Source organism: Podarcis vaucheri (assembly GCF_965113315.1).
Source record: "Podarcis vaucheri genome assembly, chromosome: 5".
NCBI classification, from domain to species: domain Eukaryota; kingdom Metazoa; phylum Chordata; class Lepidosauria; order Squamata; family Lacertidae; genus Podarcis; species Podarcis vaucheri.
In genome coordinates, this window is record NC_138763.1 from 10,267,336 (window position 1) to 10,288,485 (window position 21,150).

The 21,150-nt window shown below is 43.6% G+C and overlaps 1 protein-coding gene across 11 annotated transcripts in view; it reads right to left on the bottom strand.

Annotated features, from left to right (window-relative positions):
- ATP11B (ATPase phospholipid transporting 11B (putative)) overlaps window positions 1–21,150 on the bottom strand; it is an 86,625-nt gene that overhangs the window by 9,964 nt on the left and 55,511 nt on the right. For 3 of the 11 annotated variants that reach the window (XR_014220093.1, XM_082223945.1, XM_082223944.1), the window contains exons 23-29: window positions 20,912–20,971; window positions 19,755–19,882; window positions 17,200–17,338; window positions 13,699–13,764; window positions 13,011–13,114; window positions 12,110–12,275; window positions 7,124–7,209 (exon numbers count right to left, since the gene is read on the bottom strand). Coding sequence is in view for 9 of the 11 variants with exons in the window: in XM_082223945.1 (XP_082080071.1) it covers window positions 7,124–7,209; window positions 12,110–12,275; window positions 13,011–13,114; window positions 13,699–13,764; window positions 17,200–17,338; window positions 19,755–19,882; window positions 20,912–20,971 (749 nt within the window). In the remaining 2 variants the exon portion in view is untranslated. Of the gene's footprint in view, window positions 1–1,039; window positions 1,164–2,553; window positions 2,633–5,076; window positions 5,236–7,123; window positions 7,210–12,109; window positions 12,276–13,010; window positions 13,115–13,698; window positions 13,765–17,199; window positions 17,339–19,754; window positions 19,883–20,911; window positions 20,972–21,150 lie in introns of those variants that run through there. The other 8 variants (XM_082223947.1, XM_082223943.1, XM_082223941.1 and 5 more) reach the window with 6 other exon arrangements.

Consider the following 21,150-nt stretch of genomic DNA (forward strand, 5'->3'; position numbering starts at 1 on the left):
GTTCCCTCCCTGTGAGGTTACAGGGAACCAGGCAGAGGGCCTTCTCGGTAGTGGCACCCGCCCTGTGGAACGCCCTCCCATCAGATGTCAAGGAAATAAACAACTCTCTGACTTTTAGAAGACATCTGAAGGCAGCCCTGTTTAGGGAACCTTTTAATGTTTGATGCTTTATCGTGTTTTTAATTTTCTGTTGGGAGCCACCCAGAGTGGCTGGGGAAGCCCAGCCAGATGGGCGGGGTATAAATAATAAAATTATTATTATTAGACAGCTTAATGCCCTTCTCTCCTCTTTCCTCCATTCACTCCCACATCACCACAGTCCTGCCGAAATAAAATCCATTTTCTCCCAACTTCGACTTACCAAGACATATTTGACTACATTTGAGAACAGTGCCCCTGGACGCTTCAGGTTCCTTGCACATACCCACCCATCCCACCTCTCTGGTGGGTCCCCAACCCTCCAGTGGTGCTCAGAGAGGTCCAAGAGACTACAGGAAGAAGAGAAAACTAATGGGCCCTCCTACAGACAGATCTCTTTGGGTCCTACCCAGGAAGTCCTTTCCCAGAAAGGGAAAAATGTTCTATGGACACCAAGCAACAGACCAGACTACAGGCTACAAAAATAAGAGGAACTAGCTGAAGTCTGCTACATTTCCGAGGGGGATAACCAACAAGTGGCCTTCCCATCATTCTTGAACACTGACCATATTACTTGGGGCTGATGGGACTTGGGAGTTCAAAAACATCCAGGAGGACTAGCCATCCCTACTTTAAATATAATCAGTGCTCTTAAAACACTTTTTAAAAGACTGCAGTGCAGCGCGTCCCACCCCACCCTATTAGTTCTTAATGGAATTAAGAAACCAAATTAAATCAATGTGACAATATTAGTGATCAAGGTTTGTTAGGAAAAACACAAAACCAGAGGCATGCCAAGATGTCAAAAGTGCTTCATGGTGAAAAGTGCAGGGCACAGGGCACCACAGATGAATCGATTCATGATGAGCTAGATTATTAGGATATAGAACTCGGGTACTACCTAGGGCACACGGTCACTCTCGCTGCCTAAGGGCATCTGCTAGCAGTTGCCTGCTGTCCTCCCCTCTGTGCCTGCCTTCAGTAAAATCACATGCTGGGGTGACTGAACCCCTTTCTTCTTCCATCTAAAAAAGGACACAAAAAGCAACAGACCTTATAAAGCACCCAGCCGTTCTACAGAAATAAAGACAGCCGTTACACTCAAGTAAACGAGGCGCTCAGGGCAACATTCTCAGTGCTAGCGTACGCAATTTGCTTACCCACAAGCTGAAATGCCAGCAATCAGAAAACAAAAATTAAACAGAGAAGATGCAAATGTTTAATCAGCAATCTGTCGTGTTTTCTGAAGAGAGCTGGGTCTGTCCTTGACCAATGCAGCAATTGTGGCACTTTAATCCACTGGGGGGCGTAACCTGCAAAGCAGGGTGTCTTGAGTGCCCTCCCCCGTGTTCTGTATAGCACCTTGCACAATAATGGTGAGGAACATGAAAAAGGCTACAGGCGTTTGCTTTATTGGACCCAAGAGAAGCATACTGGCCCTTGAGCAGGGCTGGTCTTGCAGTTTCCACAGCTGGTGGCTGTATAAATTGTGATAAATTGTGGGGGGAGATGCGTCAAAGGCTAATGGCTTAAGCAGCACACCCTGGTAGCTGAACTAGACCCAGGGACAGTGGCTAATTTAAGACAAAAGATGTAGAAACTCAAGCCTGTGATTAGTGTCAAGGTATAGTGATTAGTCTTGATACAACGACTTGGGAGACCAGGTTTCAAGCCCCAGTCATCCATGAAGCTCACTGGCTGACCTTGGGCCACTCACTGCCTCTCAGCCCAATCTACCGCACAGGGTTGTAGGGATTAAGTGAGGAGGGGAAGAACAATGCTTCCCATCTTGAGCTCTCTGGGGGGAAATGCAGGATATAAATGCAATTAATAATAATGATAATACAATCAACCTTTCCCCCCTGCTCCTACAACTTGCTCTGAGAACAGAATGAAAAATTCCAGGAGTTCTCTTGGTTTGCCAAGGTATCTCTGATGACCACAGAGGGAGTGGCTACCTTCTCTCTTTTCTCTCTCTCTCTACAGCAGCTTGCAATGACTTATGGTCAAGTTGCCAGAACGCTCCTGGATCCACCCCCTGCCTCAGTTGTGATTTCACAGAATATGCTCTTCTTTGCAGGGTAAATACGGACCTGAGCATTACTGAAGACAGTTGCTTTTCAGTAATGCAAGTGAGCTTCGTTGAGAAAAGATGAAATGGGCGGGGATGAATTTTCATATCTTGTAAATATAATGCAAGAAATCCAATTCATGACGTACATAAACAAATTAGGGCTTTAAAACAAAATAAGGGGACCACTGGTCTGCTGTTCTGCATGTGCTTCTGCTAGAAAGGAGTTAATTCCTAAAAGCCGCTTCAGCATCCCTTTTCAATGTACTTCATGTACAATATCTAATAGCACTATTCTATCAACTGTTATAACTTTTACTAAAAGCATATTTAAACCACCTTACTATTGCTTTGGGTCAACATGCTCCTGGTTCCTGCCTGATTTACTTCACAACTTCAGAATGAGCAATGAGGGATTCATTCCTGGGGAAATAATGTCATTTACATGAGATATTGTCCAAGATTAGATCTGGATGCTCTGATGGCAAGACGTTGCACAATAATTATTTTATATTGGTAAAAGCAAAAAGCATGAGATCTAAACCAGGGTTTCCCAAAATTGTGTCTCCAACTGTTTTCGGACTACAGTTGCCAACATTCCTGACCCCTGGTCTTGCTAGCTAGGGATGATGGGAGTTTGTCCAAAACCGGCTGGAGACCCAAGTGCGGGAAACACTGATCTAAACAAATCTAAAGGTAATTACTATGCTCATTGTTTTTCAGTACAGTACTGATTTGCAATGGGCTTTGATAATTGGTATTTATTTTGCATTTGACAAGATTCACATACTACTTGATCAGTAAAAACCTCCAAGGGCTTTTTAAAGTAGCATACTCCCAAGTCAGCTTTCCATAAAAACTAGCAATTCATTTTTAACTGCAGTATCTGCAAGCTTCAAAATTAGAACTTCAGATTTCAGAGCGTCTTTTGTGAAGGCACTCTGGCCAATGCCCCGGGCTTGGAACACAACTTTCTCCTGGAAACAGGGAATTAGGCAGAATAGCTTTAAATTTGAGGGGGCTTGCAGCCTGATCCTCAGAAGTAAATGTCACCAAGTCCAATGGTATTTACTCTCGCGTGTGCAGCCTTAGTCCCGTAAGGTCAGTGGCACTACAGTCTATCAGACATTTATCCATTAAAGCGATCCATATCCTGCTTTACAAATTTGTTCACAAGCTTTAAAGATAGAAAGCCGTTGAGTTCAAGGCTTTATGCTTCTGTGGCTCTGTAATATGGTGGCATGCTCATTCCTGCACCTCCAGGCAAGGAAGAACTGATATGACCTTAAACACTACACTGGTCCAATTGAGTTTTTAGCATATCAACTCTTCCAGCAGTGGATACTTAACAAAATAGCCAAACCACATGTCCTAGGCTCAATACATTTACCGATGAAGCTACAGTGCCATGTGGAGTCCTTTTTGGCCTTCCTTGTAAATGCTAATTAACATTTTACCTGGGAGGGGTCATTTATCAGTAAACCTGAAGAACTGTTAAAGCAGGCTGCCTCAAACTTGGCCCTCCAGATGTTTTTGGCCTATAACTCCCATGATCCTTACCTAGCAGGACCAGTGGTCAGGGATGATGGGAACTGTAGTCTCAAAACATCTGGAGGGCCAAGTTTGAGGAAGCCTGCGTTAAAAATGGGAGGTCATAAGCGAAATACTTTATCTTTTGCAGATTTAGCAAGGTATGCTGGGAAACACCCACAATTATGAGGTGCTGAATTAATGTTTCTGTCAAGTCTTAACTCCGTTCACAATCAACATTATCCTTAATATTTCTGTTCCTTGAAAGCTGCTATTCTGATGAAAGGTGCAGAAATGCTTGAGAGTTTATTGGCAACAGAAGAAAAGCAGCATATAAACGGAGATACAGGGACCCATTTATTCATGTCTGCAAAACTAATGTCCGGAATGACTTACTCATGTCTGGAAAACAGCAGAATCCACCACTGCTTCCAGATTAAGGTTTTCTTCATTTCTATTGCTAATACATCATTAGAATTTGTTATTGTTGTTGAAGATCAAAAGAGAGATACTGGGTCATTGATTGCAGCAACCATGGAATCGGGTTTTTGATTCTGACATTTAGTAGCCGCCAGCGACTGACTAGGAAAGGGATTTTGGATCATAGTCGATAGCTCAATGTAAAAGTTGCCCCTGCATGTGGTTGCGGAGAACGGGGCGAATTCCACGGAAAGAACCCAAAAAATAAAACCGGCAACATCATAATGTCTTTATACAAATTTATGGTCGGATGGCACTTGGAATATCACGTATGATTCTGGTCGCTGTACCCCATTATATTATTGCCAGGAAAGCTGAAGAAAAGGGAAACCAAAATCATGAAGTGGTTGGAACAAGTGCCCTATGAGCAAAGGCTAAAATGTTTTGGAGAAAAACGTGAGGAGGAGGAAACAAAAGAGAGGTATGTAAAATTATGCATGGCATGGGGACGGTGCAGAGAGGTTTCTCCCTCTCTCATAATGCCAGAACCTGAGACCATCTATTGCAAGATGGATGGCTGAGGATTGAGGACAGACAGAAGGAAGCACTTCACACACTGAATAGCCAGACCAGGGTTTCCTGAATGTGGGTCTCCAGCTTTGTCGGACTACAACTCCCATCATCCCTAGCTGGCAGGACCAGTGGTCAGGGATGATGGGAGCTGTAGTCCAAAAACAGCTGGGGACCCAAGTCTGGGAAACCCTGAGCTAGTTTATGGGATTTGCTGGCTAAAGCTGTACTACTACCAACTTCAAGAGGTTTAATAGGTTAACCAAATTAATGGAGATTAAGGCTGTCCGTGGTTACCAACCATAGTGACTAGTAACCACTGTTGGAGGCAGTGTGGTTCTAAATACCTGCTTCTGGGGACCGCAAGTGGGTAGAATGCTATGGCATGTAAATCCTGGCTTGTGGGCATCCCATAGGAAACAGGATGCTGGGCTAGAACACGCCTTTATCAGATGGAGCAGAGTTCTTCTTGTGAGATTTAATGCCTTGGGAAACATCAATATTTACTATTAAATGACAGAAATCAAGCTGAAACTCAAGTCATTCTGCAAAAGCACTCGGATGGTTTGTGTTTTCACTGTTCTGTGTCAGCTTTCTGACCTCTCCCACTACACTTCCACACCACCACCATAGCAGAAAGGCTGCTTACGACTTTTGAAAAGAAAGATAAATGGAATGAGCCACTTGTATGGTGTGGTATGGCTAGAAGAAGCACACGTACTTCAGTGGCCAAGTTTCATTTCTCCCAGTTTCCTGCCTTTGAGCAACAGGTGATGCTAAACCCACTTGGGGGCATCAACACCCAAAGCAGAGGGCTGGCCACACAAAAAAATGCGGAAGGAGTAGTCAATCACGGTAAGATATGCTATCGGCTTAAAACTATGCGAACAGGGGAAATGTGCTTTGGATAGGCTGAAAACCACAAAAGCCTGTGTGATGCCCCAGGAGTACCTAAGACATCATATGAGTACTTCCAAATATCCAAGTAAATGCTGACACATTATTAGTACTTATTGTGATGACATTCTACCCGCCAGGGACGTCTCGACAGTTCAAATTTTTGACAGGTCAGATCAGAACGTGTTTGCTTACATACTGCCAAGGAAACATCTGTATTGACTCCGCTGCAAAACCAATTCGGTTTTTTTTTCTTGTGCTGTCACACACCAGCCCAGTTCTGAGAAATGTATATTGACTTAATTCACTAAGGTATGCACGAGCCTTGTGTGCACATGCTCTGACCTTGAACTGCCCCTTTCTCGGCCCATCATGAAAGAATACTTCCAAGTTTAATTGACTGTAGCTCTCCATTATGTCTGAGCTGAAAAACTACAGTTACCACAGCCAGAACAGACCAGGACCTTAAAAGCAACTTCCAACTGTGTTTTAAAATTCCCCGATTCAGAAGCAACCTGGAACTATGGCAGATTGATCCAGGAAGTGAATTGCAGAGCATCCAAAAGGCAGGAAAGGGCCAATACGAGGGCAGAGCACATGGGCAGAAGGCTTGTGCATATCTTTGCATGTTAAGCTCAGAAAGGTAGGCATGTCTGAATTTGTAATTCACAGTTTAATTCAAGATGTCAGTTTTAAACCTTGGATGAGAAACACCACCTTATAACATGGATGAAGAGCAGAGCTGGAGGCCTAGAGGCCTTTAAACTGGGCCTTTATTTTTGTGCAAATTTCTCCTTTATTTGCTCTCTTTAAGTCCCTGTAGATTATCACCTGCTGTTCAAGTGAAGTATGTTTCGGCTGGTAATGCATTCACTCAGTCTAATCAACACCGTCCCATCAACCCCTTGCTTACAATAAACACATCCATAGGGCATTCCGGTGCAAAACACAATATAAAGCTGCACAAAATTTACACATATATACACAAACCACAAGGAAGTTGCCCATCACTTGTGCTTTTTTTTGTTTTTTTAAAATCAAATTAGCAAAAGTCAAAGTAGTCGAGAATGAACAGTTATGTTTGCTGCAGCTGAAACTGTCCGACATGCAAAAAGCAGTTAACATCATGGATGGTTAAGTTAAGCAGAAGCGCTGGGACCATGCTTGAAGGATTTTAGTTATTTTATACAGCAGAGCGGGGAGTAGACTTGGGATTCTGAACATTGATCGTCATGCTTGCAACCTCTCCCCCACCCGCCCAAGCCCCCCAAGAAGAACTATTCATGTTTTTAAAATGCATGCTGCGTTTGGGTCTGCAAACACAGAGCGAAGCTAAGGGCTGTGTGGGAGACAGGAAGGCACGAATGTGCGCTGCCACTACTGCGCTCTCAGTCCACACCACTGTCCATGCCTCTTGCCCCTTTCTCTCTCTCATTGCTGGTTAGCTGGCCTTCAGCATGCATAAAAGTGGGGAAGGAGCTGCTCCTCCTACTCTACCTAATTTTGCTCAGCTGACTCGGAGCCCTGGACAATGGCTGCAGTGCGATGCATTCCTCGCTTAAAGCAACTCTGCTGGAGTACATCTACAGGTGGACAAAGAAGGGATGGAACACACAGGTCAGTGAGAAGCAGTCACCTTTATATATATATAAAAAGACAGACACAGGACAGGATCTTTAAAGGCAAAGATCTTTTTTCAAAACGCAGGGACTAATCTCGGAGGGAGAGCACATAAGCGCAGGGACACTGGTTTCCGAATGGTTAACACGCGTCACCTAGCCCAATGTGGGCTGTACGTAATGGTTTGATAAAGGAAGAGGAAAAGCTTATGTTTGCAGTAAATTAAGAATGCACTGCGCTGAATTAACACACGGCTCAGCCTGCACAGTGTGGCTTCCTGGCTGCGTTTGTCTTTTTGCATTTGTTGCAAACCAGTGTTCCTCCACACAGGGGATTTAATACAAGCAGGTCAATTTCTAACACCATCCATGTCATTTGGCCTTTGCCATCCCATTTTCTGATTCCCGTCATGTGGGTGGGGTGTGGAAAATAGGGATAGGCGAACCAAAAACCTGACTTACATCCCATCGTTTGTACCAGTATTTTTAATTAAGAGGTTTCCTCCGTGGGTCATTTCTTCCCACAAAGTTTTACATAAGCTCTGGTACAAACGCCAAGAGAAGGAGGTTGCACAGCAACCATGGACTGGTTTGCACATCATGGTAAGCCAGAATACAGTTTACTGTGACCACACAAACGCACTCTCTCTCTCTTCCGGAGGGGAGCTTGAATCCACTTTGCTCCTCCTTGGGGGTTTTCCGGCAAGTGTGGGGTGGCAGCTAAGCAAAGGTTGGACTCAGCGTGTCGTCCAAACCAGGGATCATGGTTAAGGCACCTCTGTCTCCTTGGCCATGATTTGTAATCAAAGGACAAACCTTGGCTACAGAACATGGTTAAGGAGGAGTGACTTTAAGCACAATCTTAGGTTCGGACAACATGTTAAGTCAAACTATGGCTTAGCTACAAGGTCAAGAAAGCCAGGGAAGGAGCTAGTGGGCTCATGCTAAGCCACAGTTTGGCTTAATGACATCTGCAAACTTGGCCGCTGTGAACTGAAGCTGCGGCTTTGAGCCAAAAAGGAACATTTTACAGGCACACAAAACGGGAAACAGAAAAAAGCACACCCTTAGCAGACTCCCCACAAACTATTCTTCATTAATAGGAACTGGAGCACATAATTTTAATTTAAGGCTTTTTCAAATGCCATTGTTGGTGAGTGTTTCTATTAGTACGTTAACAATGCACGCTGTAAGTGAGGGGACCTGTCTCTACAGAGGATGGATTTGAAGCCATTTATAATTAATGGAGCTACTATTTATTTCATATTTTCATCAGTTATTGGCATCGCTCACGCACAGCAAATCAACACTAAACACATTTAATGCTTTATTACTTAAGCATGAAAGCTGCAAGCTATAAAAATCGTTAGGGGATGTGTAGTTTAAGTACTCTTGTTGTGGCACAAGACTAATTGTATAGTTAAATCACACAAGCAGCTGAACAGTAAACATTCACTTCAGCTGTTTTAGTGTCACTTCGGAACAGCTAGATGTCTACTTTCAACTTTGACTCCCTAGCCATAAACTGACATGAAATTCATAATTTTTTTTTGAAAAAGACACAATGTGGGTCTCATTGCATTCTCCTTTACAGCTAAATGCTCAGTGCTCGGTTCCAAATATATTTTTTTCTCCTTTTCTGAACTGAAAATAGCATCTTAAATGCCAGCTTCAGTCAGGTAAAATAAATCTAGCTTAACAACTGATGAACTTAAACAGGAATTTCAGATAATGCATTAAGTGGTGTGAATATCAGCAGAGAATTCTCTAATCTGCTCTCAAATGCAGGACTAGTTGTCACTTGAGTTATCAACTGTGTCTGGGCTATCTATACCAATTCAGAAAACAGGTGGGGGCTGAGGTGATGTATATGCAAGATATTTATATGGAAGACGGCTCAGACTAGCACATCAAACAGGAGGATTCTAGCCTAGCTGTCTTCTCCCTGATGTGTCAGTTTTCTAGGAATAGGGGTAAACCCCGGTCTAATGTGTAGTCGTCCAGATACAGGATTGTTGCCTCTGCGAGAGGCCCACTGTTGTCCATTCTGACCACAACGTTTGGATACTTTTTGTAGAAAGGTCATTAAGAAAATTTAACAATAAAGTTCAATAAAAACAATAAATAAAGATCAATTAAACTGAGATGTAACGAGTCACTTGCGTGATGAGTTAAGTGGGGCCATGAAGTATGGCAGGCGTAAAGACTGCCAGGAGAAACAGAAGTACTGCCCTAAAGTGACCATGTTTGATTTTCACTTCCTGAGAAAGTATTTTGTATTAGAGGGTTGCCTGCAAAAAAGTAGTTAGAGATACAACCCAAATGCATGGAATGAATTTTGCATCCCTTGCACTTAACTAAACTCACATTCAAACTGTTTTAAACATGTCTTAAGGCATGACTCAGTATGGTTGGGAAGGATGAGACTGGTTTCAATAGGCTGTATGCAAACAACAAGGAAACATGACTGGTGTTTTCAGATGCAGCTCAAATGAGACATTCCATTAATGCACAAAATACAGATCACATTTTATTAACTGCACATCACAAATTGCTGGAGGACCATTAAATGTCTTGAAAGACCACTGATAATTATATGCAGATATTAGCTGCTGTGTTGGCAGTCATGTTTAAGAAATACCTAGAACTGGACTTTCCTAGCAACTGCCCCTTGTACTGCATCACAGGTGGTTAATGGACCGCCTACCAAGTTTAAGCTGAGGAAAATAAACATCTAAATGGAACTGAATTCCCAAAGCATAAAACAATGATTCACACACCCCGGGCTGGATCCAGGCTTCCTGTGAACTGAGTTCTGCTTGTAGGGAATACCTGCTGGAGAAAAGCAATTTTCGCCAATTCTTCTTTCCTCCTGTAGCCCTGTGTCCTATGAAAAGCGGCCCCAGAGGGTTGGGAACTCCCCCACAAACAACATGGAAGATGGTGCAGAGAGCTGCAGAGTGAACTGGGGTCTCCCTGCTTTTCCTACACTGGGAGCCCCTACAGTGGGTCTCCAGCTGTTTGGGGACTACAATTCCCATCGTCCCTGACTACTGGTCTTGCTAGCTAGGGGTGATGGGCTATGTAGTTGGAGACCCACGTTTGGGAAACACTGCTCTACGGGATCCAAGCCAATGATTTCCCCCCCCCCCTGCTAGTTGCATATGGAGTCTACTTCCAAGACAAATAAGAAATGAATTACAGATATTGGAAGTGCTGGAGGAGGCTTCCTGTGGCTTACAGACCTACAATTCAAAGCAATAAACAAGTCACTCTGATTGGACAGAGTGTTATTCTGTGCCACAACATGCTCCGGTCTTAAGGCATTGTTTATAATGGGCTGTATTGTGGAAGTCGGAGTTGTTAAGTACAGATTCTGCGCCACTGGCACAGTTTGAGACTTTGTGGCATCCTGAATGTAAGAGGAGGATTGTTCTGTTTATCAAATAATCACACACACAAAAACCAGGGATGGGGAAATACCAGCAGGAGACCAACCTTCACAAGACTCACCCTAATACGAATCACCATGATGCTTCTCCATGCATCATGTCTAGCAGGAGTAGTTTGTAAGAGGCCGAGGCAGGGCTCACAGAGACTGCCAAGCACAGAGTATTACAGCAGGTGATTTACTGCCTGCTCAAGGAGGAAGAAGCTACTGGGAAGGGGTTCTCTCATGTAACTCACTAGAAGACAGGACCTTCTACTGTTTGGCGGTACACAGAGGAAGCGCTGCCTCTACATCATCTTCTCATACTTGGCTCTGCTTGTCCGGGAAAGGAAGAACCTACTGTGCATTCAGCTGCCATCCGCTGAATGCAGAATAGTGCATCTGTATAGTTAACGGGCAATATTAGCACACACGTGTGTGTGTATATATAGAAACGGCACATTTGTTGCCCAAATGGCTCCGACCAAGAAGTTCCCTGAGCTTGAACCGAGACTCAGAATGCTTAGGATGCACATTTATAAGACATGCTACCATGTCAACAATGGCTGATCTCCCACTAGGACTTAAATGCCGGAATCCACGGAACATGACCCAGGAACTAGTGGCTACCGACAGCACTGAAACACAGCCCCAAAAAGACAGGAGCACTACAGGGGAGGCCGTTACAGAGTACTTTGGGCTGCCAAGGATCAAGAGGAAACCTGGTATAGTATCTGGTGATCTGACAAATGCAGAGGGTTGGGTTCACAAACCAAATTTTAGACATTTTCCTATCTCCCCAGATCCATTGCAGATTATAGAGCTCAGGCTTCCCGGGGTCTGGCCTCATCCAAAACAGATCCATAATTGCCTCAGCTCTGTCATGGCGTTACTTGAGGAATTAAAATCACATACACATGCCCTTTCTGGACAACGTCCTAGAGGCAAAGGGAAAATAATGGGGGCAGATCCAGGCACAGGAATTATGATCCAAGGTGCTGTGCATGCAAGAGAAGCTGAGAACTGTGGGGAGAGTAGTTCCCCTGATGCTGTAATCATGTGGATTATCAAATCATCATCAGTGAGTAGTTGCAGTGATCCACTTGTGACTAAAAGTAAAGTGAGCTAGACTGCACCTGGAAGAATTCGTAAGATCTTAAGCAAGAATATTTATCACTGAAAATTTCCATCCCTGGCAATAGCCACACTTTCACTTCCATTCTAGTCAAGAGACTAACAAAAGAAAAAAAGCCATTTACAATCTTCCATGTAGAAGGAGATTTCTATTTTACGCTCAGCAGCATCACAGTGATTCATCCAAGAACTGCAGGAAAGGTTTCATATGCAGAGAAAAGTTCATCAGACTTGCAGGGGGTCTCCCTGGTAAAGTCTCCTCTTTTAATGTTAGAAAAACCACATGTAGGTGCAAGTTACCTGGGCTTTTTCTGTACTTGTGGGCTGCAGGTGTCTGTACAGTACTTTTTTCACAATATCGAAAAACAAACAAGTGACAACTATGATGATTATGGCAAACCAAGCAGAGCCACTGGAGAGCAACTGGACAAATACGAAGTACATGTCTTGGGTGTGCAAAAATGGCCTGGAATAGTAAGAACAAGTTACAGGAAAACAGATGAATGAAGAAGAACAAATCAATTTTTATCACTGGCTAAAACAGAAAAGCATGCAGAATCCCACACCCCCCAGTCCAGCTGCTCAGCAAGGAACCAGTAGCAGAAGACTCACATTTTATACTATTTTCTAGGGGTAGCTTAAAATTTCTGGTACCAGTCATCACTCCTTTTTTTGTCTTTTGAGCAGATTTTGGGAATGGCTATCAAACACACTGTTGGGATGTATGCATGTTCACTGACTCAAGTCCTGGGATGCTCCTTGGTTCTAGAGCATCTAGATCAGAGGTTCTCAACCTGTGGGTTCCCAGATGTTGTTGGACTACAACTCCCATCATCCCTGAGCTCTGGCCTTGCTAGCTAGGGGTGATGGGAGTTGTAGTTCAACAACATCTGGGGACCCACAGGTTGAGAAAGGCTGATCTAGATGATATACCACTGAAATACTACCCACCATTTTCTGATCCATGGGGCTGTGACTTGCCTGCTCAGGGAGTACTTGAAAGAGCCAGTAACAGCAATCCAAGTTTCTTGGGCACATGCTCAACTTCTGCTCACTGACCTTTTAAAACCTGTCACTTAACTTATTCCCATCAATCCACTTCACTGCATTCATGGCAAACGTTCCCCTCCCACCCCCTGCACATAGTACAGACCACAAGATACTGACTCTTCTGTTGGCACACAAACACACACACACTTACCAGATAATTCCCCCATAGAACAAGGAAAAGACAAAGTAAAAGACAATGGAACCCCAGGTAACAAAATGGTTTATCCAGGTCCAGAAATGAGTCTCTAAAGCCATCTGAAAGCAAAAGAACACAACAAAGTTGGCAAAAAAAAAAAAAAATCACCAAATAGAAAATACATTTAATTAGTATAAAAGTGGTCCCCACTCTTTAATGGGGGTTCACCATAAAGCTGTGAGGTTGTTGGAAAAAAGCAATGCTGGATTCTTTCCCAAGTTGACACCTTTTGGCCTAGGCTGGTGGCAGAACAAGTTCCCTTTAAAGAAGTCTTCCAGTACTTCCTCTTAGGGTTCACTGGGAACTACACCATTTTCCCAACTGGTGTATTCTTTTAAAGTTTGCCTGAGAACTCCAAAGCCAAGGAGATCCCTTTTAAACAACCCAAATCCAAAAAGGTATTTGACACAGGATGCCTACTTTCTCGGCCTCACTGAAAGATGAAATTTTCAATGTGAAAGTGAAAAATGGTGAGAAGTTAGATGACTAATTCAGTTCAGCCCTAGTTTACATCTAAATCTGGTCGTTCTTGAACATTCAAGAAAAAGCTAGAAAAGGAGCGTGAAAGCCTCGCTTTCTAAACCGTTAGGGAAATCTAAGACAATTAAACATGCACAGCAAAGTCACAACTGTGTTACTATACCTTCATTGTCACTGTTATAACCATAACCGTGAAAACCAGAGTACCAAATGTCCAGTTTCCAAACATCTGTGAAAGGAGAAAGAACAAGATCCAGTGTGTTTAAAGCAGATGAAAGTTACTTTAAACCCCCCCCCCCCCCGTCCCCATGAATGCAGCTACAAGTGATGCAACTACACTGGTCAAACTAATTCTACTGAAAGCAAAGAAATGCAAAATGCTAACTATTTAGTAAGGCAAGAGGGGAAAGTGCAAAGCAAAACAGGGAAGAGGAGTATGAGTTACAACATTCAGATCCCCACCAGACAGCCAATTATACGTAAACACCCGGCTACTGAAAAATTCTACAGCGGTGGGAAAGCAAGTAGCCTTGAATTACTGGGTTTGGGATATTTTCCTTTCAATGCAGCATCACATTTAGATTTTGCAAACCAGAGCCTGCAAAACTCAAAAATAATGGTGGGCACTTATTTCAAGGATCAACTGTACAACAATCTAGAGCAAGGCTGTGCAGACTTTTATGAAAGAAACAGTGTGAACTAAGAGAATTCAAGCACATGTCCATCAGTTGTGGTATCTGTATTCCTGCTACAATAAATGCAATCACTCCAAGTATGTACCGTATTTTTCGCCCTATAGGACGCACTTTTTCCCCTTCAAAAATGAAGGGGAAATGTGTGTGCGTACTATGGGGCGAATACAGGCTTTCGCTGAAGCCTGGAAAGCAAGAGGGGGTGGTGCGCACGACCCCTCTTGCTCTCCAGGCTTCACAAAGCCCTGCGCAACCCTAGGGAGACCAGCGCGGCTCCCTAGGCTTGTGGTTAGCAGGCTGTTCTGGGGGCTGGGGTCGGGGGAAGCTTAGGCTTCCCTCATGCCAGCCTCGTGCCTGGGGGGGAAATAATTTTTTTTCTTTATTCCCCCCCAAAAAAAAACTAGGTGCGTCCTATGGGGCGAAAAATACGGTAATCATTCACATCCTCCCATCTTAAATCTGATCCAGATAGCTTTGTTGATGTTTTCGTCAGAATTTGGGATATACTCCCTGGACTCTGCTATCAAAATCTGACCACATATTTTTAACTGCTACCCTTAATGACCATGAAGTCTTAAAATATTGCTGTGTAGATTAGATGAAGGTGTGAGAAGATGCATTTCATCTCACGGGTCATTCCGAGGATTAACAGAATGGAGACAATGAAAGACTCTAGCCAGAAATGTACAAGGAAGGAAAGAATATTCTACTAAATTGTATTCAATGGAAACCTATAGAGGAGGAAGGGATCTTCACTTCACCCCTTAGCCACACACTGGAGGAAACCAAGTACATGAAAAGTGCTGGCTGGGCATCTTCAGCCCCAACACAATAGCTGCTTTAAAGAAAGGAACACACGGCAACTCTGAGGCCTATTTGTTGAGATGCTCAATATGAAGACACCATAGTCTCCTAAAGAGGAAATTTATCCCACACCCCATTTCTTGGTTTGCCCTTCCAATTTCTCCCTAAGAATTGTACAGCAAACCCTCTTGAGAGCTACCAAAAACTGAAAACCAGGAGCACTTCTGGGCTCACTTAAAGTGTGGCCTGTGTCCTGCCCTCACCCAAAAACCACTTAATGGACGACTTGTCCACAAAGACTCCCCCTAGCAAGCAAGCAAGCAGGAGGCACTTCTGACCAACAGCTTGTGGCTATGGTGATACTATTCCACGGAGAAGCGCTAAATGACGGTAAACATCCGAAATCAGCAACAAATTTTTGGGATGGGGGAGATGAAGAGAAGCAGCCCACACTTGTGCAAGCAGTTATGCTCATCTGCTCTATGCTCAGAATTGTAAGAAATACACTGTCAGTATGTTTACACAGATAGTCCTTTAATACTGGGTTTAGAACAATGGTTTCTTCATCTATTCCAGGATTATAATATAGAAGTACTTCTAGAGGAAAATTACACTTAACACATAAAGTGCCTATCCATCACACGGTGTCGCTGTCACCTGAAGTGAGACACAGACAGACAACTTCTTGCCACCATATATTTTTGAATGTATTCATGGAGGATACATGCTGCATTCTTCACCACAGATACAAAGACACTGTATCTGCTGATTTCTGTATCGCTCTTCCTACAACACAGACTCTTACCATTTGCCTGTTAGATTTCAATATCTGATGACATGCACAGCGTGAAAAAAGGTGGGGAAAAGAAAACTAAAAGATCAAATTGAAGTACAGTATGACAGAGTAAGGCTGTGAATTAGAAAGAGAGAGGAGACAGATAGGAGAGAGAGCAAGAGAGAGGCAGAGACATTCACAGAAAAAACATTCTCTCTTAGCTTCAACCGTGACAAAATTCTTGGTTGAAACCACTGTGTCCCATTCTGCCGCAGATTTCAGGTTGGTTAAAAGGATCTCATGGGGAGGGAAAAGAAACTCTGCCTGCGGCGCAACTATGACTGATAACAAATAAGCATTTAGCCACAGCTGATGCATGGCCAAACTGCTCCTTATTGCTTGACAGGGTGAAGCCAAGATGTACCCTGGAGTGATTTTTATTGTGGCAGACCTGGACCATCAAAACCCTCAGTCTCACTTTCAATGTGGACAGGCTACGAACGGCCTAGGAAGCAACCGAAAAAAGAGAGCCTGGAGGCTCAAACTGACTACTGAATTAGTTCAGCTATGGTACCAAGGTTGCTGGCAACTGCCAGCAATAGGTGAATTTTGCTGCAATGACATGGATAGCACAGAACCAAGTTGCTGAATTCTGTTGTGGGACGCCACCTCTAATTGCCACTCCCCGATCCTATGCATGCACAGACAAGGAGGAAAGCAGACACAATCCTCCTTCACTGCTAAATGGAATAAATGTTGTGACTAAGTTATAAACCCAGAAGTCCTTGTTCCGATGGCACTTCCCCCATAAACTTGCCAGGTAGCCTTAATGTAATTCCCAACCTCTCAACCCGCCTACATCCAATTTGCAATACAGGAAAGAGTAATGCAATCACCCCGTAAGGATTAGAGAGAACATATGTCAGCCCAATTAACACAGTTAAGTGCTCTGTAAAAATATTTTGAGTTATTCGCCACCATATCAAGGCACTGAGTGCATTGACATAGTGATCCTCAAGTTGGGCAAGCCAACAGCATTTTTAACATTTCCAAACAGCTGGAATTAAGAGACTGGACTAACGACCACATGATAAACACAAAGACCATTATGCTCTGCTATGATCTGGGCAGCCCAAGAACAAGATCTCTGCGTTATCCACGTGGAGGTACCCTCACATTATTCTTGTTTAGAAGGCCACCATATGCTTTTGCACACTTATAACAATGGTTGCATGAGAGGTCAAAGCCTACAGAAAATCATATTTAAATAGCTTAAGACACCCATGGTTTAAATATGCCTAACAAGTGATTTTGCAGTCGATGGAACATAAACTTCCCAGGAACGTTACAGGTGATTGTGATTTCTCTATCGTAAGTGTGCATTCTACCTTACCTGGCCATTTCCCAGCAATGAAGTGTCTTCTCCCATCAGAATATATGAGCCAAAGAAGAAAACAAAAGCATGAACGAATCCCAGGAAGGTCCAGTAAAGGAAAGGCTTAAAGCCGAGGTGGGCATTTTTACTGATGTCTCTGTAAAGGGAAAAGGATACAAGTCCTTTACTGCTACTTTCCAATTAACAGAAAGCCCATTTTACGTAATTCTGGATGCACTTGAGATACAATCACCATTGCATCAGAGAGCACCTCTTCTGGTAAAACCATAAAAACGTTCTCTAGCCACCTGAGATGCAATAGGATAAACATCTGATAGCGTCGCTGCAAAATTAAATGATGTACTGACCTTGCGGCCTCCAGGAACATTCCCCAATGAGCCAGTTTCCCCCATTTGTCAAAATACAATTGGCTTGATTGATGAATTTATGGGAGCCAGGACTTAAACAGATAAACTGACCTTTTAACAGATCAAGCAGTACATTTCAAGCTTTGAAACCAGAGGGCTTCACAGGTTCTTAGCTTTTGCAGCTCTGTGGTGATGTGGTTCAGCCCAGTCTCTCAAAAAAAATCTCTTGGCATTCTCTAGCAAAATTCTTAAATTAACAAAACCTAGGATTCAAATGTTAAGGGTAGCGTCTCCGTAGTTTTCGGAGCGGAATGGAAACATCTGTGTCTGACCTCCCTCAACAAATGAAGGCAGCCAGCTATCCATCCTGACATTTGATTTTTAAGTTTTACTCCGTACCCGATTTGAAGAATGAAAAGTACCATGGCAGGTTCAATAGTTTTCCAAGCAAAGAAAACTATTTTGCGTATTCTGAGTGTCATTCTGTCAAACAGATGAGAAGATGTTCTGTCATACTATCAGAGAAGGGAGAGGAGAGGACAGCTTTTTGGTGTTCCCTGCACCGACACAAACATTCCTGAACGTTATTAAAAACTGACCTCGTGAAGTACAGGGTCAGATTTAAGGTGCTGCTTTTGACCTTTAAAGCCCTTCACGGCCTAGGACCCTCGTACCTACGGGACCGCCTCGCCTGGTATGCCCCACGGAGAGCCTCAAGGTCCATAAATAACAACACCCTAGTGGTCCCAGGCCCTAAGGAAGTTAGATTGGCTTCAACCAGAGCCAGGGCCTTTTCAGCACGGGCCCCAACTTGGTGGAACGCTCTGTCTCATGAGACCAGGGCCCTGCAGGATCTGATTTCTTTCCGCAGGGCCTGTAAGACAGAGTTGTTCCGCCTGGCCTTTGGATTGGAGCCAATTTGATTCCCTCCCCCCCTTTTTCTTTTTTCTTTTCCTTCTCCTGCAATGAGGCTTCATTTTAATATTTTAATGTTCCATTATTTTAATGTTGTATTTTATTTTTGTTTTTAAGTTGTAATCACTCATCTTGTTTTTATTATTGCTTGTAAGCCGCTCTGAGCCCGGCCTTGGCTGGGGAGGGTGGGGTATAAATAAATTATTATTATTATTATTATTATTATTATTATTATTATTATTATTATTATAGCAGGGGGTGTGGAACCTGTGGCTCTTCCAGATGTTGCTGAAACTACAAATCCCATCATCTCTCACAGTTGGGACCAAGCTGATGCGGATGGGAGTTGCAGTCCAGCAATATCTGGAGGGCCAGGGACTCCCTAGCCTCAGAGTTACAGCCTGACCCTTGGACTCATTTAGCCTAGTGTCGCCTCCCTTTCTTTGCAACAGTCTCAGCCCAGTCCTGCTGTCATAAACGGGAGATGGCTAGACTGAGCAAGGAATCTTCCATGTGCAAACTATATACAGTGGTACCTCGGGTTACAAACTTAATTCGTTCCGGAGGTCCGTTCTTAAGCTGAAACCATTCTTAACCTGAGGTACCACTTTAGCTAATGGGACCTCTGGCGCGTGATTTCTGTTCACATCCTGGGGCAAAGTTCACAACCAGGAGCAGCTACTTCGGAGTTAGCGGGTCTCATAACCTGAAGCGTTCATAACCAGAGGTACCACTGTATTTGCTTTGACGACTGACTATGGCTCATCCACTTTTCAGTTACAGTGGTGCCCCGCAAGACGAATGCCTCGCAAGACGGAAAACTCGCTAGACGAAAGAGTTTTCCGTTTTGGAGGTGCTTCGCAAAACGAATCTCCTATGGGCTTGCTTCGCAAGACGAAAATGTCTTGCGAGTTCCTGCGGGTTCCCCCCCCTTTTTCTAAGCCACTAAGCCGCTTATCAGCTGATCCAATAAGCTGATAAGCCGCTAAAAGCCGCTAATAGCGCTAATCTGCTAATCCGTCAATGGGCTTGCTTCGCAAGACGAAAAAACCGCTAGACGAAGAGAATCACAGAACGGATTCTTTTCGTCTTGCGAGGCACCACTGTATTCAGTGTTCACAAGAAGAATATCTGCCAGTTACATGGAAACAAGCAGGCTGGGATCATCTAGTACTGGTGCTTTTAGCAGCTTCTGGTGCCACTGTTTTTCTACCACTTGAGGTGGTGGTGGGGGAATGCCCCATTACTCATTTATTAATCACAGCCCTCCCCCCAGCAGAGCATGCTTACCGATACAGCGTTGGCTTGCTGTGTAATACATGGGGATGCACGTGCTGTTCAAAAAGACTGTACATGAGGACTGGCAGGGAGGTGAAACAAATGTTGTACAAAGTCAGGTACACACTGTCGTACAGAGTCTGAAAAGCAGGAAAGGAGGGGAATTAGCGGTTCCGAAATGCAGAAACAGGAGACAGGACTTACGAGTCAAAAGTGCTCAGTTGCGAGCAATTCAAAAGCCAGGTTTTATTTCTATAAAACCAAAAGGCATCCAGTTCTATAACGTCAAAGATACACCACAAAACCAATATGCCCCCATTCCCTCACTGCAGTTTACTTACAGTGATGCTTCAAACCACAAGAACTAGTGAATGTTACGAGTTCATTATGCTCTAAATGTGTTTTCAGCTTCCTAGCACAAGGCTACCTCTTTTGAAGTTTCTCGTAGACCCTAACACCTCAGAGAAAGGAAAAAGGTTGGCACCCAACCAACTGGTACAAAGATGGGTATCACTTCACTTTGTGCATCTCTCATTCTGTAGGGCAAAGTCTTTAAATGACCCTTGAGGCTATTTTCACACTGAAAATAAAAATCTTCCCCACAGACACGGAAGAGTTCTTGTATATTTCTATGACTTTACAAATGATAATTTTAAAGGAAGATAGACAAAAAAAGGGGGAGTAGAGAAGAGAAGTGATACCAAGATGTTAAAGGTAAAGGTAAAGGACCCCTGACAGTTAAGTCCAGTCACGGACGACTCTGGGGTCGCGGCGCTCATCTCGCTTTACTGGCCGAGGGAGCCGGCGTTTGTCTGCAGACAGTTTTTACGGGTCATGTGGCCAGCATGACTAAGCCACTTCTGGTGAAACCAGAGCAGTGCACAGAAACGCCATTTACCTTCCCACCAGAGCGGTACCTATTTATCTACTTGCACTTTGACGTGCTTTTGAACTGCTAGGTTGGCAGGAGCTGGGACCGTGCAACGGGAGCTCACCCTGTCAGGGACCAAGATGATACTTAAGGGTTATTTGGCTGTAGGAACAGTCATTCTGTTTTAGCTATCGTATAATATAAAATCTATTTTTCTTTCTCTCACTTCTCTATATCCACCCATAAATGCATTGCGGTGGGGTGAGGAACTGGAAGAAACATTCAAATGAATACTTACTTGTTGTGAAAACAAGCAAAAGAATTGATATAAAAACTGTGGTGTAATAAAGCACACATTCTGGAAAACAAAAAGTAGAGAAGAACCAGTTAAGCGACATCAGGCAAGTACAGCATATCACGGATATTAAAACGGGTCTAAGTTTATATAGGCCACTAGCCATAATATTTAATTAGGAATCCTAGGAGGAACAGAGCAAATCCCAACCTTACACAGATTTTTAATCCAGGACACTATCA